Below are 15,773 nucleotides of genomic sequence, written 5' to 3'. Positions count from 1 at the left end.
ATTATTTATTTATATTAAATGTAGTTTTGTACTGATAGAGATTAGCAGTGTGGTTTACATGAAGTAAAACACAATGTAACATGTCTTTTTCACAGACTCATGCTTCAGGAGGTAGGTTCAACTCTCTCTTTAATTATTTTAAATATAACAGTAATTGAAGCCATGCTGCTAAATGTAATACATGTCAGTGCTGCATGTTTAAGGCTCAGCCAGTCTGAGAGTAACAACCAGGACTCTGCCAGAAGTCATGAACTTTACCAGAATGTGGCTCAACCTGACATATACGCTACTCTCCTGCACGGTAAGCTTTTCATTGGTATTGTGTGTTTACACAGAGTTTTCAGAATATATGGATCCAAAATGAGATCAGAATGACGTTTGGTTTTCATTTCTCATACAGGTGATGCCAGTGTCTACGAAACACTCCAAATCTCTGAGGACAACAACGCTGGTACTGTACTTTTTTATTTAATACACACTGTAGGAGATATATTTTAAATTGAAGGAAAATGTCTCTCAAAGTTGTTTTATGTTTGTCATGAATTTATGAATTTGTACGACACTCGTCCTTACAAACATTGATGAAGAAACTTTTGCTTGATTCTCATTTCTCTAAAGGGGATGATTATGTCAACCAATCAGTAAGGCTCTGAAGACACTGAAAAGGAGTTGACCATAATGAAGACAAGCGGGTGAAACAGACCTGAAGAAGAGAATATGTTTAAAGACGAGCTCATGTATCCACGTCTGATTTACATGATCTTTTTATCACAGCGGCACATACAGCAACAGTTCGGCAGCTTTCGGTGGCAGTTACCTCTCATTTATGTAGCGGTCTTTTACGCAACAGCCGGTGTTTCCACGGCAACGATAAACATGTTGTGTGTGTCATGGAGGTGCTGTCATGGCGGCCACACAGTTACTATAATATTAAGGATTTCTATGGCTTTGACAACTGTTGGAAATATTTGTGGGAATGTAACTACTGAACAGAAAATATGTATAAAACATAGGTTCAGTCAATGTTTATTTATGGTATTTTGGTATTTTAGTGTAAACAGTCCATTAACTTTCTACATATTGTGAGTTTAAGGGAGCGGATTATATTACATAGATTATCTTCACATCAGTAACATTTATACTTGTATCTCTGTTTTACGATTATCACAAATGTTCAAGGATTAATACAGTCGATTTGTTTTCTGTTTAAGTCAGAGTGACAGAATATATATTCGATTACTCATATTAGCTAAAAGCTTACAATTATTATCAGAATATTTCACAGAGTTTCTTATCTTTACAAGTACAGATTTTATCTTGTCATTATTTTTTGTCTTTTTAAGTTGTTTCAGCTGCTTGATACTGTTTATTTTAGCTTGAGCACCCAGTTGATTAAAATCTGCTTCTTTGTCAGTGTTGGCTTACAAAGATCTCAGAAGGACATCAACATGACTGTTATATCTTTAATGACCTGTTTCAACAGACGTAATCATTTACATTATAGTTTATATATTGAAGGGTCAGTAATTTGTATCTCCATTATTTAACAGTTTTGTATTGTTAACGTATTAAAGTTCTGTAATGATCATAATAATTTTTTGGTTTTACTTGCTTTTTGACAGACCAGCCAATAAGAATACGGTCTTTGCAGTGTCTGTTATCCCACTCTCTCTTTCCCATATTTCCCTTCTATCTTCAGCTTTCATATCTGATAAAGACAAATGTTTAAAAAATCATCCTTTTCAGAAAGTTATTGTTGTGCTACGTTTATTCATTATCAATCAACGATGTGGAGTTTTTTTTACCTTAGAAAATATAGAAATACAAATTATGAAGATTGTCATCTTTTACAGTGTCGCAGCTCAGTGGCAGAAAATAACCAAGGTTCTGCATCGCTTGAGCAGCCATATGTTTTCTTCTTTAAAAGCAGAGATTTAAGTGAACTGGTAAAACTTAATGGTACACATTAAGGACACACATCTTTTAGTAGTTGTAGTAGTAGTAGTGTACTCAATCAATATTTAGTACTGAAGTTTTTTATACCTACCCTTTTTACATCACATAAAAGTGTTGTTGGGACCTTCCACGGCGGCAACATTATGTTGGGGTTTTAGGATGTAACATTTAGTTGTTGAATTAAATTGAATAATTAAGTTTACATAATTATTAAAATAAATCAATTATTATTATTAAACTGAGTTTAATAAACCTTGGGGCACCGCCCTGTAAACAGGGAACAACCAAAATATTACAAATATCAGTCTCAAATTAGTTAATTAAATACCAATATCATTAATAATCTGTATTTAATTGAAGGTGTGATATCGAACACAAAGACCTTTCACCCAGCCTACGTCACAAACCAAATACACAGTAATCACAAACAACTGGTCTTTAAATTATAACAGAATTTATTTAACAAAGAAACATCAAGTTAATCAATGAAACTCAATCAAACAAACAACTATTATAAACCAAACTACAGGTAACAAACATAAACAAGCGTGGCACGTGTGTGTGTGCGTGCGTGCGTGTTTCTATGAGAGTGAGTGAGAGAGAGAGAGAGAGATCAAAATGGCAGCGCGACCACGCGTGGTCACGTGATGGCGGACACAGAATACAGGTCTCCTAACCTGGTCTATTGTCTAGAGACGGAGTCAAACTGTCTCTACCTGATCTACGTTTCTGCAGCGTCTGGAAAGCCACGGATATCTATGTGTGTGCGTCTGCCGAAATGTGCGTGTGTGTGTAAAGGGAGAGAGCGAGAGAAAAGAACGCACCTCAGAAGCTCAATCTCAGCCTGGAACTAACGCACAACTCAGAGCATAGTTAACTTCACTACCAGAAGCCAGTGGCCGGATTTGTATCAGCCGGCGTTCACACTAGTCTTTCTGATAATGAGTCTATTACCCGGTTATGACGCGAGAGTTCACAGAGAAACACACGGGACGCAGCGGCACAAATAAAGAAAACAAAAGAGAAGACACAGTGGTCAAACACCAAGCAAATATTATCACAGTTTCACAATAATAACTCCGTTATTAAACACTCTCTATATCTAACTGCCCAGACCTAGCTAAGCCTCACTTGTAACCGTTTGTCCGCGGTTGATGAAGGAAGAAAAGGGGTCCTTGCAACGATCTTTAGCGTCTTCCTGCAGTTGTTGGCTGATGGCGCCGCGTCCAAGGGGTTGAGCAGGGCCGTAGTGTCCTCCGTCGAGCGAGGTGATCTCCGTGGATGTCCTTTCTTTTAGGACGGAACGAGATGTAATCCTTACAATCTCTCTCAATACCGTTTTAATACGGGAGAAATAAGACGCTCTTCTTAGAGATGCGTTCAAATGGATGATCTAAGCTCGGAATTCAGGATGTCGGTATGCTTCAAGGCCTTGGGTTATCTGCGCGCCAAAACTTTTAAACAAAGAGAGTCGTGCTGCGAAACAGGAACAGAGTTGATATCCTCAGACGTCGCCAGACGACGTTTGAAAGAGGGAGAACACTAGTTGTCCTGGGGTTTTATCCCTCCCAAACTTCACACCTATGTGTTTGGTGTGGCAAAGCCTTCTGGGAGTAAATGCAAGGCATGCTGGGATAAAGAGTCTTTTGTCATGGTTCTCTAAAGGGACACAGCCTGAACTTTGTCATCCTGTCTGGACCCAACAGTCTAGTGCAGTACTTGAACTACTAATTTTACGTTACAGTTTCAAACATTTCATACAAAACAAAATGAAGTTCTAAAACATTTCAAACTAATCAAGTAGGTCACAGAAGCAAAACACAACCAAGAGTTTCAGTCTTTCATACTCATCTGTCCTATTTTTGTCTGATGATTCATACATGTTTAAGGCCATCAGCGCCCCTAATCTTTTTATTTCGAATGAGGAAATGTAACTACATGTTTTTAATTAACTATCACAGCCGTTCCACATGTTTTTTTTTAAACCTATGTTTTCACTGTAACTTCTCCTTGTGCATTTACGCCTCTCACCAACAGCTGTCTCTTTTTCTCGTCTGTATCAGACTTTGTGGGGATTCTGAATGGCTCTAAATTAAAAAATAATGGGGCACTACATGACTCCATCTGGTTACCACTGGCAAATATTAATATGGCACAGATGTGATGGGACACATTTGCTCTGGTATAAAGCACCTCTTTATTCAGATGAGGGTTCTACACTGACCAAGGGCCTTGTGCTTGTTCATTAGTGTAACATCAGCAGCGACTCGATCAATATTAAGCTGAATCTGCTCTTTTGCATTTTTTTAAGAGTCGTCCTCTCATTGAGTCATTAGTACATTATCCATTTGGAGAGGAATCAGGTTAATGTGGATATCAAGTTAGTTAATTTCCTATTTGCTCCTTGTAAAACGAAAACGTTTTTGTTAACAATGAAAATGCTGACTGAGAGGTCACAAATAATTTTCCCATTTATTAGGCATATCAAAACATGAACAACTTGAACTTGCAGCTCTGTTTCCATTTCAGTAAAGAAACTGTATATTCTATTTGACAGAGAGTAACACATTCTCCTTTCCCATATTTGATTGGTATACTTATAAACAGTTGATTTTATTTGCTTTATTGTCGGCATCATTGCTTTCACAACTTGAATGTTGCTATATGAACAAGGTCACTTCAGCATCCACCCATTTTTAACACTGCTAAAGTTGTTCAAAGTTATTAATAGTGTAAATTCTGCTGCTTCAGTGACATCATGGCCGCTGTCAGTGAAAGATGTGCCTCCTGCAGCAGAGCTGTTGGTACAGGAAGTGGTCAGTCAGACTGTACCAAGTACCAACTATGTCATGGGGGAATTACATTTGTCCTCAGTTCCCCTCATGTTCTGAGTTTTGTGGTTTTTACTTTTTGCTTAATTAAGATGAGTAAAACAACTTTTCACTCAAAGTTCCCAAGAAACCAATAATCAATGAGTTAGAGCCCGCTGTGAAAGCATCAGGACAACTGTTCCCGGAGTACTAAAGGAAAAACGTCTAGATGGTAAATGAGGCAGAAAATAAAGTTACATGTAAGATTACAGGAAGCATATTGTCAACTTTTTGTCTTCTTTTTTTCTGCTGGTGAAAACAACCTGAAAAATAATAATATTTAGCCATGGGCAATAAGCAGTTCATGTTTCTGGTGTTGTGGGTTTCAAACAAACTAGAAACTAGATCTCTACCACAATGTGGGAACATTTGCATGTTGAGGTTTTGATTGTTTTTTTTCACCCTCTTACTGTGGCTTTAGTTTTTTTAATTATAATTTTTGTTTTTTTAATTACATATCCTTTTTGAATCCCTGAGAGAAATTCTGGTTTAACACTCTGTTATTGAGAGACACGCTTCTCACACACATCGGCCGGATTCACACACGTGTTCAAACAGGACCAGTGGACATGCTTTAGTGGAGAGAGCATGTCAGAGTGTGGCTGCTACACACTGCTACACAGCGAGTACACCAGAGAGGTTCGGGGTTCAGTGCCTTGCTCAAAAGCACCTTGAAAGTACTCCATTATGATCCACACCGGGACATGAACATTGATCTAAGTTTTTAAATAACATTCATTTTATAATTCTACCACCAGGACGTATTAAACAAGGACACTCATATTGTTTATTGCATGAAATCATATTTATAGTTTGTTGTTTTATGTGGTCTTAAAGTTCTGAGCATTACGTTTCATTGATGTGCAATAATTACTTATTTATGCCATAATTGATTTATTTTACATCTGACAGAATTCATTTCACATGATCTCTTTCTTATTGGAGCAGCAGACAGGAAGTGTAAACAGGTTTATTGTGGTTGATCGACTGCTCGTCTCAGAATCTTGTGTAAAAGGGAAGTGAAGAGAAGTCAGAGAGAAATACTGTGCTCACATTTAAATGAACTGTTTCTTGTTTTGCCTCTCTTTATTCTTCTGCATTATTACAAACACAAAGTTAATGTTTTTTAAAAAGCTAAGCGTCAGAGTTTCGTTGACTCTTTGGAGGTGAAGATGGACCAAACCTTGCGTTGTGTGCTGGGGTTTTTCTGTGAGTACATCAGTGCGTCTTAAGTTTTGTCAATTTCAAACATTGAGTCATGTTTCTATGAACATGAAGTTTGGCTGTTTGAATAAAACAACAGGAGATACTGAACTTGCTGTTTGTACAATATTTGAGCAACACATGTACAGTAAATAGTCGATGGTTTTGTTATGTAACAAGCTTTGAATTAATTAGACCGCCAAACCCTTGAGATGAATCATCTCATTTTCAAGTGTTTTAATAATAACAATTGTCTAAAATGAAACTCTATCTTGCTTTGATGTCTGATGAACTATTAATCTTTATTTTAGTGTTGAATTTGATCCCCCGCGGATTGGCTCAAGGTGAGTGATTGTGTTTTATTTCTGTTTTTTACCCACTTCATCACTTTAACAGCATCTTCATGTAGTGTTTTCTGTTTATATATTATCTCACTGCCTTTTTAAAAGAAAATGTCCTGGAAGGTGAACTTTATCTTCCTGAAAGTTTGCTTTTAAAACATATTTTTAAGTTATGTATTTTAGTTTTCTGTTTTGACCTGATTCTGTCCTTACCTTGGAAAGCTGCTGGTATCTCAAGAAACTGTTGTGATTCTGTAAGCTCTTATTTCTCTTTAACAGCTGCTCCTTTTAACGCTGCTGTACACGTTACTTTTTAACCATGTGCAACATTATTGTTGTGTCATTATTGTCATCGTTATATTGTACAAACATTTAGATCATTTCAGTAAGGATCATGGATGAAAACTGTCTCATTTTCTCTTTTTAGTTTATTTCCAATCCTGTTTCTTTCCTGAGTCTTTGTGATTTGAACAGGTAACCGTCCCCGAGTGACCGTTACTCCCAACTGGCCCGAAATATTCCTGGGTGAGATGATCACTCTCAGATGTGAGATTGAGGGAGGTGGAGACGATGAGTGGACGTTTTTTTGGAAAATACGAGGCTCAGACCAACATAAAGCAAACAATAAATACATTATTAACCGTCCCACTTCATCTGACAACGGAGAATACTGCTGTTCAGGCAGAAGAGGCCACCCTAATACTACCTTCACAGACTGGAGTGAACCTTTCGAATTGACTGTAATATGTAAGTGTAACCATGTAGACAATAATTAAAATCTGTTCATGTTTCCATCTAAATTACAAAAAAACAACTGTTTACTTTAAACAAACAGAAATCAGTCTTTTAAAAGGAGCTGTGTAATTAATTATGTTTTCCTTTCAGATTGGTGATAAAATAACTAAGAAACCATTACAGCTTTTGTGATGTGCATAAAATATGTCTCACTATGATTTATTCAGTGAACTTTGAAGTTTCCATCAGTGTCTGAATAATTGCTCATAAACATCATCTGTTATTCACATTTGACAAAAGAAGATGTTTGTTGATATTGATCGAGCTCTCCTAAGTCTGATGGTGTCAAAGTGAGAAAAGTCTTTTTTTTTTAAAGTGATACAGACATGATGGGGTCTTTTCTGGAATTAAACTAATATGAATATATTTTAAATGTAACATAATTTAAGAGATAAATCCTGACACTAAGTAAGTTTTCCTTCTGAGGGCAGCACTGTTTGAGTTTGACTGTAGGCACAGTAATTTACCTTTTCACATCTTTGTTTCCAAATCAAACAGCAAGAAAACCAAAGGCTGAACTGAGAGCTGAAATTACATCCATTCCAGCAGGGGGCGCTGTGACCCTGACCTGTAACGTGAACCCTACATCCTCTGGCTGGACGTACATCTGGTACAGAGAAGACAAATCCCCTGTTTTCCCCATCAGAGAAGATTTTGTTGACCTCTCAAATGGACAAATCAGTGTCTCCAAGGAAGGAGTCTACAAGTGCAGAGGAAGGAGAGGAAACCCAGCTTACTACACTCAGTACAGTGATTCAGTCTCTATCAACAGAATCTGTAAGTTTAAGGTTTTTTTGTTTTCTATTCACACATTTCTTGATAAAAAGGTAAAGATGTTTCTTTTTACCTCCTCATTGTGTCCTTGTTGGGAACTCTTGAACACAAACAGTATCAAACAGGGCTGTTGTGACTCTGCAGCCCCAGTGGACTGAGATATACAGCGGAGAGAAGATCACTCTGACATGTGAAATCGAGGGTGGAGAAGACTCTGAGTGGGAGTATGAGTGGGAGACAACCAGCTTTGATAGATCTGTAAGACAGAGTGAATCCTTTGAATTCAGTGCTACTGTTTACAGTGATGGAGAATACAAGTGTAAGGGAAAACACAAAACTGAGGTACTTACCTCAACACAGTGGAGCACTCCACTCACACTGAAAGTATCAGGTAAGATGGACTTTAAATCAACATGAAAACAAGTTTGACTTGTGACTTTATTTCTTCTTTGAGAAATTAACTAAAAGAAAAGTTTTTAGTGCAGATCGCAGTGATTAAATGCGTTTCATGGTTGACGTTCATGTGTATTTATTTCCTTAAGGTATTTTATTAAAGGCTATTTAAGGAAACATTAATCCTTTCTTATTTCCCTGTTTTAAACTGAACAGCACAAAAACCAAAGGCTGAACTGAAGGCTGATGTCACAGATATTCCAGTAGGAGGTGCTGTGACCCTGACCTGCTCTGTGAGCTTATCATCTGGTTGGGAATACTACTTTTGGTACAGAGCAGATAAATCCTCTAAACCATCAACCATAAAAGATGTCCCCTCGACTGGACAAATACGTGTCTCTAAGGAGGGACTCTACTGGTGTAGAGGAGCGAGAGGAAACCCAGCTTACGAAACAGAGGACAGTGATTCAGTTCAGTTAAAGGAAAATAGTAAGTCTTGCATATTGACATGATTTGGTGTAGATTTAAGGTTTTTTCATCTTTGTATACTCACTGTGAATTCTTCAACATTAGCGGTTGCAAACAAGGCTGTCGTGACTCTGCACCCAAACTGGTCTGAAATCTACTATGACGAGTCGATTACTGTAAGATGTGACATCAAGGATGGAGACGACGCTGAGTGGGAGTACGAGTGGAAAACAACCAGCTACTTCAAACCTTCAAGTGAAAAGGAATACAGGATTGGAGCTGCTTATGAATTATACAGTGGAAACTACAGTTGTAAGGGCAGAAAAAGTAGTGACCAGTCTCCAACAGATTGGAGCGATCCCATCACATTAACAGTTTTAAACCGTAAGTAACTTTTATTTTAAATACATATCAAACTGTTTATTCAAATACTTTTTGATTTATATTAAACAAAAAATCAACTTCTTATTTACTGATATCTGATTTTCCATCATTACATGATTATTTATTTCTTTGAATAATCACTTTTCCAACAGGTCCACCCCGGCCTGTCCTCACAGTGTCTCCATTATGGCTGAGTGCTGGAGACTCTGTGACTCTGAACTGTGAGGTTAAACATCCATCAGCAGGATGGAGGTTCTACTGGTATACCTGTAAAGCTACTTCCAAACTATCTGACAACTCCTACAGCTACCAGCTGATATCTGAAAGTGAAAAGTCTTCCTTCATTGTTCATGGACAGACACACACAGCAGCATATGCGTGCAGAGCTGGAAGAGGAGATCCAGAGCTTTACCTTCCTTACAGTGAACCAAAGTTTGTCTGGTCTGGAGGTCAGTTAGATTCTGTCTTTATCTTGAGAATAATATTTTTATTCATTTGATGTTTATGAACAACTTAGACTTTTGTCTCTGTGAGTCAACAATCAAAGAGCAAGATGAGAATTGATCATGATGACTTCATGCTCTTTCTTTCTGTGAATAACTTTTCATTGAGTTGTCAGCATGTATACATACACATATACATGCTCAAAAAGCAGGAAGCTCATAAAAGAGAGTGTTGAACATACACAACAGACAGTGCTGGACTTTGTTAAAAGCCAAGTTTCTTTGTCTTCAGATTTGCCCTCACCAGCGTCTCTCACAGTGAGTCCTGAAAGAGCACAACACTTCACCTCTGATTCTGTCTCACTGAAGTGTGAGAGGAACTCTACTCAGTGGAGAGTGAGGTTTCAAGAAGACGGCTACCTTACAGATTGCTCCCAGCGGGATACAATGACTGGATCAACATGCACAATAGACAGTCCCCTCTCAAGAAATATTGTGTGCTGGTGTGAGTCTGAATCAGGAGAGTTCAGCAACGCTGTCAACATCACTAGAGAGAGTAAGATTTTATTACATTTCTTCTCAAGGTTTTTCATCCATTAGCATCCAAGTATTCAATTCAACATTCAGTTACACGTTATCTCTATCGACACTGAGAAGTAAAACAGATAAAACCAAATATCAAAGTCTGAGTGTAAATCATGAAATACTGATCACTTATACTCCTTGTTTGGTCCATTTGTTTAACTTTCTTTCCCAGAATGTCGATGTATTTGTTTTTATCTGTAAAGCACTTTGTAAACAGCTGTTTTTAAAGGTGCTATGAAATAAGATTATTATTTATAGTCGGTTACTGTTCAAACACATTTAACACAAGAAGGTGATTCATGGCTGTGATAGAAGACACATTTTCATCATTCTGTGTCTGAAGTTTGAACCTGATGATCTCTGGTTGAATCCTCTTTGCTTCAACTGTTTAACAGAGTCTGATATCATCCTGGTGAGCCCTGTCCATCCAGTGACTGAAGGAAGTTCAGTTATTCTGAGCTGCACATTAAGACACAGAGATAACGTTTCCTATGTGTTCTTCTATCTGAACGACAAACTCATTCAAAATGATACCAGAAAGCAGCTTAATATCTCTGCTGTGTCAAAGTCTGATGAGGGCTTCTACAAGTGTCAAACCTCAGGGAGAGAGTCGTCTCAGAGTTGGATGTCAGTAACAGGTGAGTAAGATAACAATGACTGGATTTCTTTAATGTTTACTAGGATTTGTTTTGTATCCTTTAAAATGGGAAATTAAGAGAAAATGTATCTGAACTAAAAGTAACATTAATTTTTGGACTCAGTAAAGTCTTAAAGTGTTTTGTTTGAGTCAGTGGATTTCAAAGTCCTGATATGAAGCATTGCTGATTTCAAACATGTACATATGTGATCACATTATGTATTTATGTTGGATATTATTTGTACTCATTTGAGTGGTTTTGTCTTTACTGAAACATCATGAATCAGAGTATTTAATAACACTTTGAATCAGCTGAAGGACTGTTTGTATAATTGTAGTATCAGTTACTGTTTGTTCTTCTTTATGGCTGGTGTACATGTAGCATTGCCCCGGCCTGAGGACTCTTCATCTCCTGTAATTCCTGTGATTGTTGGGCTGATCTGTGGAGTAGCGTTTGCAATATTTCTGCTCCTATTGTATTGTTCTCGTCAGTCCAAAGGTAAGACCTTCTTTTACTTCTTCATATTAAATTATTTATTTATATTAAATGTAGTTGTGTACTGACAGAGATTAGCAGTGTGGCTTACATGAAGTAAAACACAGTGTAACATGTCTTTTTCACAGACTCATGCTTCAGGAGGTAGGTTCAACTCTCTCTTTAATTATTTTAAATATAACAGTAATTGAAGCCATGCTGCTAAATGTAATACATGTCAGTGCTGCATGTTTAAGGCCCAGCCAGTCTGAGAGTAACAACCAGGACTCTGCCAGAAGTCATGAACTTTACCAGAATGTGGCTCAACCTGACATATACGCTACTCTCCTGCACGGTAAGCTTTTCATTGGTATTGTGTGTTTACACACAGAGTTTTCAGAATATATGGATCCAAAATGAGATCAGAATGACGTTTGGTTTTCATTTCTCATACAGGTGATGCCAGTGTCTACGAAACACTCCAAATCTCTGAGGACAACAACGATGGTACTGTACTTTTTTATTTAATACACACTGTAGGAGATATATTTTAAATTGAAGGAAAATGTCTCTCAAAGTTGTTTTATGTTTGTCATGAATTTATGAATTTGTACGACACTCGTCCTTACAAACATTGATGAAGAAACTTTTGCTTGATTCTCATTTCTCTAAAGGGGATGATTATGTCAACCAATCAGTGAAGCTCTGAAGACACTGAAAAGGAGTTGACCATAATGAAGACAAGCGGGTGAAACAGACCTGAAGAAGAGAATATGTTTAAAGACGAGCTCATGTATCCACGTCTGATTTACATGATCTTTTTATCACAGCGGCACATACAGCAACAGTTCGGCAGCTTTCGGTGGCAGTTACCTCTCATTTATGTAGCGGTCTTTTACGCAACAGAAAGTGTTTCCACGGCAACGATAAACATGTTGTGTGTGTCATGGAGGTGCTGTCATGGCGGCCACACAGTTACTATAATATTAAGGATTTCTATGGCTTTGATAACTGTTGGAAATATTTGTGGGAATGTAAATACTGAACAGAAAATATGTATAAAACAGGTTCAGTCAATGTTTGTTTATTTTGATATTTTAGTGTAAACAGTCCAATAACTTTCTACATATTGTGCGTTTAAGGGAGCGGATTATATTACATAGATTATCTTCACATCAGTAACATTAATACTTGTATCTCTGTTTTGCGATTATCACAAATGTTCAAGGATTAATACAGTCGATTTGTTTTCTGTTTAAGTCAGAGTGACAGAATATATATTCAATCACTCATATTAGCTAAAAGCTTACAATTATTATCAGAATATTTCACAGAGTTTCTTATCTTTACAAGTACAGATCTTTTTTTGTCATTATTTTTTGTCTTTTTAAGTTGTTTCAGCTGCTTGATACTGTTTATTTTAGCTTGAGCATCCAGTTGATTAAAATCTGTTTCTTTGTCAGTGTTGGCTTACAAAGATCTCAGAAGGACATCAACATGACTGTTATATCTACTACATAATCATTTACATTATAGTTTATATATTGAAGGGTCAGTAATTTGTATCTCCATTATTTGACAGTTTTATATTGTCAATGTATTAAAGTACTGTAATGATCATAATAATTTTTTTAAAACAGGAACAACAGTTTCTTTTGGTTTTACTTGCTTTTTGACAGACCAGCCAATAAGAATACGGTCTTTGCAGTGTCTGTTATCCCACTCTCTCTTTCCCATATTTCCCTTCTATCTTCAGCTTTCATATCTGATAAAGACAAACGTTTAAAAAATCATCCTTTTAAGAAAGTTATTGTTGTGCTACGTTTATTCATTATCAATCAACGATGTGGAGTTCTTTACCTTCGAAAATACAGAAATACAAATTATGAACATTGTCATCTTTTACAGTGTCGCAGCTCAGTGGCAGAAAATAACCAAGGTTCTGCATCGCTTGAGCAGCCATATGTTTTCTTCTTTAAAAGCAGAGATTTAAGTGAACTGGTAAAACTTAATGGTACACATTAAGGACACACATCTTTTAGTAGTTGTAGTGGTAGTAGTGTACTCAATCAATATTTAGTACTGAAGTTTTTTATACCTACCCTTTTTACATCACATAAAAGTGTTGTTGGGACCTTCCACGGCGGCAACATTATGTTGGGGTTTTAGGATGTAACATTTAGTTGTTGAATTAAATTGAATAATTAAGTTTACATAATTATTAAAATAAATCAATTATTATTATTAAACTGAGTTTAATAAACCTTGGGGCACCGCCCTGTAAACAGGGAACAACCAAAATATTACAAATATCAGTCTCAAATTAGTTAATTAAATACCAATATCATTAATAATCTGTATTTAATTGAAGGTGTGATATCGAACACAAAGACCTTTCACCCAGCCTACGTCACAAACCAAATACACAGTAATCACAAACAACTGCTCTTTAAATTATAACAGAATTTATTTAACAAAGAAACATCAAGTTAATCAATGAAACTCAATCAAACAAACAACTATTATAAACCAAACTACAGGTAACAAACATAAACAAGCGTGGCACGTGTGTGTGTGTGTGCGTGCGTGTTTCTATGAGAGTGAGTGAGAGAGAGAGAGAGAGAGAGATCAAAATGGCAGCGCGACCACGCGTGGTCACGTGATGGCGGACACAGAATACAGGTCTCCTAACCTGGTCTATTGTCTAGAGACGGAGTCAAACTGTCTCTACCTGATCTACATTTCTGCAGCGTCTGGAAAGCCACAGATCTCTATGTGTGTGCGTCTGCCGAAATGTGCGTGTGTGTGTAAAGGGAGAGAGCGAGAGAAAAGAACGCACCTCAGAAGCTCAATCTCAGCCTGGAACTCACGCACAACTCAGAGCATAGTTAACTTCACTACCAGAAGCCAGTGGCCGGATTTGTATCAGCCGGCGTTCACACTAGTCTTTCTGATAATGAGTCTATTACCTGGTTATGACGCGAGAGTTCACAGAGAAACACACGGGACGCAGCGGCACAAATAAAGAAAACAAAAGAGGTTTTACTCTCATAAAATCTAAGACACAGTGGTCAAACACCAAGCAAATATTATCACAGTTTCACAATAATAACTCCGTTATTAAACACTCTATATATCTAACTGCCCAGACCTAGCTAAGCCTCACTTGTAACCGTTTGTCCGCGGTTGATGAAGGAAGAAAAGGGGTCCTTGCAACGATCTTTAGCGTCTTCCTGCAGTTGTTGGCTGATGGCGCCGCGTCCAAGGGGTTGAGCAGGGCCGTAGTGTCCTCCGTCGAGCGAGGTGATCTCCGTGGATGTCCTTTCTTTTAGGACGGAACGAGATGTAATCCTTACAATCTCTCTCAATACCGTTTTAATACGGGAGAAATAAGACGCTCTTCTTAGAGATGCGTTCAAATGGATGATCTAAGCTCGGAATTCAGGATGTCGGTATGCTTCAAGGCCTTGGGTTATCTGCGCGCCAAAACTTTTAAACAAAGAGAGTCGTGCTGCGAAACAGGAACAGAGTTGATATCCTCGGACGTCGCCAGACGACGTATGAAAGAGGGAGAACACTAGTTGTCCTGGGGTTTTATCCCTCCCAAACTTCACACCTATGTGTTTGGTGTGGCAAAGCCTTCTGGGAGTAAATGCAAGGCATGCTGGGATAAAGAGTCTTTTGTCATGGTTCTCTAAAGGGACACAGCCTGAACTTTGTCATCCTGTCTGGACCCAACAGTCTAGTGCAGTACTTGAACTACTAATTTTACGTTACACAGTTTCAAACATTTCATACAAAACAAAATGAAGTTCTAAAACATTTCAAACTAATTAAGTAGGTCACAGAAGCAAAACACAACCAAGAGTTTCAGTCTTTCATACTCATCTGTCCTATTTTTGTCTGATGATTCATACATGTTTAAGGCCATCAGCGCCCCTAATCTTTTTATTTCGAATGAGGAAATGTAACTACATGTTTTTAATTAACTATCACAGCCGTTCCACATGTTTTTTTTTAAACCTATGTTTTCACTGTAACTTCTCCTTGTGCATTTACGCCTCTCACCAACAGCTGTCTCTTTTTCTCGTCTGTATCAGACTTTGTGGGGATTCTGAATGGCTCTAAATTAAAAAATAATGGGGCACTACATGACTCCATCTGGTTACCACTGGCAAATATTAATATGGCACAGATGTGATGGGACACATTTGCTCTGGTATAAAGCACCTCTTTATTCAGATGAGGGTTCTACACTGACCAAGGGCCTTGTGCTTATTCATTAGTTTAACATCAGCAGCGACTCGATCAATATTAAGCTGAATCTGCTCTTTTGCATTTTTTTAACAGTCGTCCTCTCATTGAGTCATTAGTACATTATCCATTTGGAGAGGAATCAGGTTAATGTGGTTATCAAGTTAGTTAATTTCCTATTTGCTCCTTGAAAAA

The 15,773-nt window shown here is 37.5% G+C and overlaps 1 protein-coding gene and 1 long non-coding RNA gene across 3 annotated transcripts; both read left to right on the top strand.

Annotated features, from left to right (window-relative positions):
• The first annotated feature begins 4 nt into the window (after nt 1-4).
• Nucleotides 5-994, top strand: LOC306841540. 2 transcript variants are annotated; one of them, XR_013781543.1, is made up of 4 exons: nt 5-111; nt 189-301; nt 401-451; nt 619-994. It is a non-coding gene; the product is annotated as an uncharacterized lncRNA (long non-coding RNA). The 2 variants fall into 2 exon arrangements; XR_013781544.1 differs by having other exon boundaries at nt 17-111; nt 204-301.
• A 4,873-nt stretch (nt 995-5,867) lies between these two features.
• Nucleotides 5,868-12,577, top strand: LOC306841653 (Fc receptor-like protein 3). Its single transcript, XM_079371600.1, has 15 exons — nt 5,868-6,035; nt 6,341-6,373; nt 6,845-6,895; nt 7,664-7,942; nt 8,055-8,330; nt 8,549-8,821; nt 8,906-9,184; nt 9,337-9,633; nt 9,920-10,164; nt 10,556-10,850; nt 11,232-11,348; nt 11,474-11,489; nt 11,582-11,679; nt 11,781-11,831; nt 11,999-12,577. Exons 1-15 carry the CDS (start codon nt 5,999-6,001, stop codon nt 12,031-12,033), a joined length of 2,382 nt encoding a protein of 793 aa, XP_079227726.1. The 5' UTR covers nt 5,868-5,998; the 3' UTR covers nt 12,034-12,577.
• Nucleotides 12,578-15,773: the final 3,196 nt, after the last annotated feature.

Source organism: Symphodus melops, assembly GCF_947650265.1.
Source record: "Symphodus melops genome assembly, chromosome: 20".
NCBI lineage: Eukaryota > Metazoa > Chordata > Actinopteri > Labriformes > Labridae > Symphodus > Symphodus melops.
The sequence above is the reverse complement of the archived record's forward strand: the minus strand, read 5'-3'. Positions and strand labels throughout refer to the sequence as shown.

What these genes read in the sequence shown, in the direction of transcription:
- LOC306841653 (XM_079371600.1), top strand. Translation starts at nt 5,999, where the DNA reads ATGGACCAAACCTTGCGTTGTGTGCTGGGGTTTTTCT. An exon ending in TTGTGTGCTGGGGTTTTTCT is followed by an intron (nt 6,036 to 6,340) that starts GTGAGTACATCA and finishes TCTTTATTTTAG; the next exon opens with TGTTGAATTTGATCCCCCGC. An exon ending in ATACGCTACTCTCCTGCACG is followed by an intron (nt 11,680 to 11,780) that starts GTAAGCTTTTCA and finishes TTTCTCATACAG; the next exon opens with GTGATGCCAGTGTCTACGAA.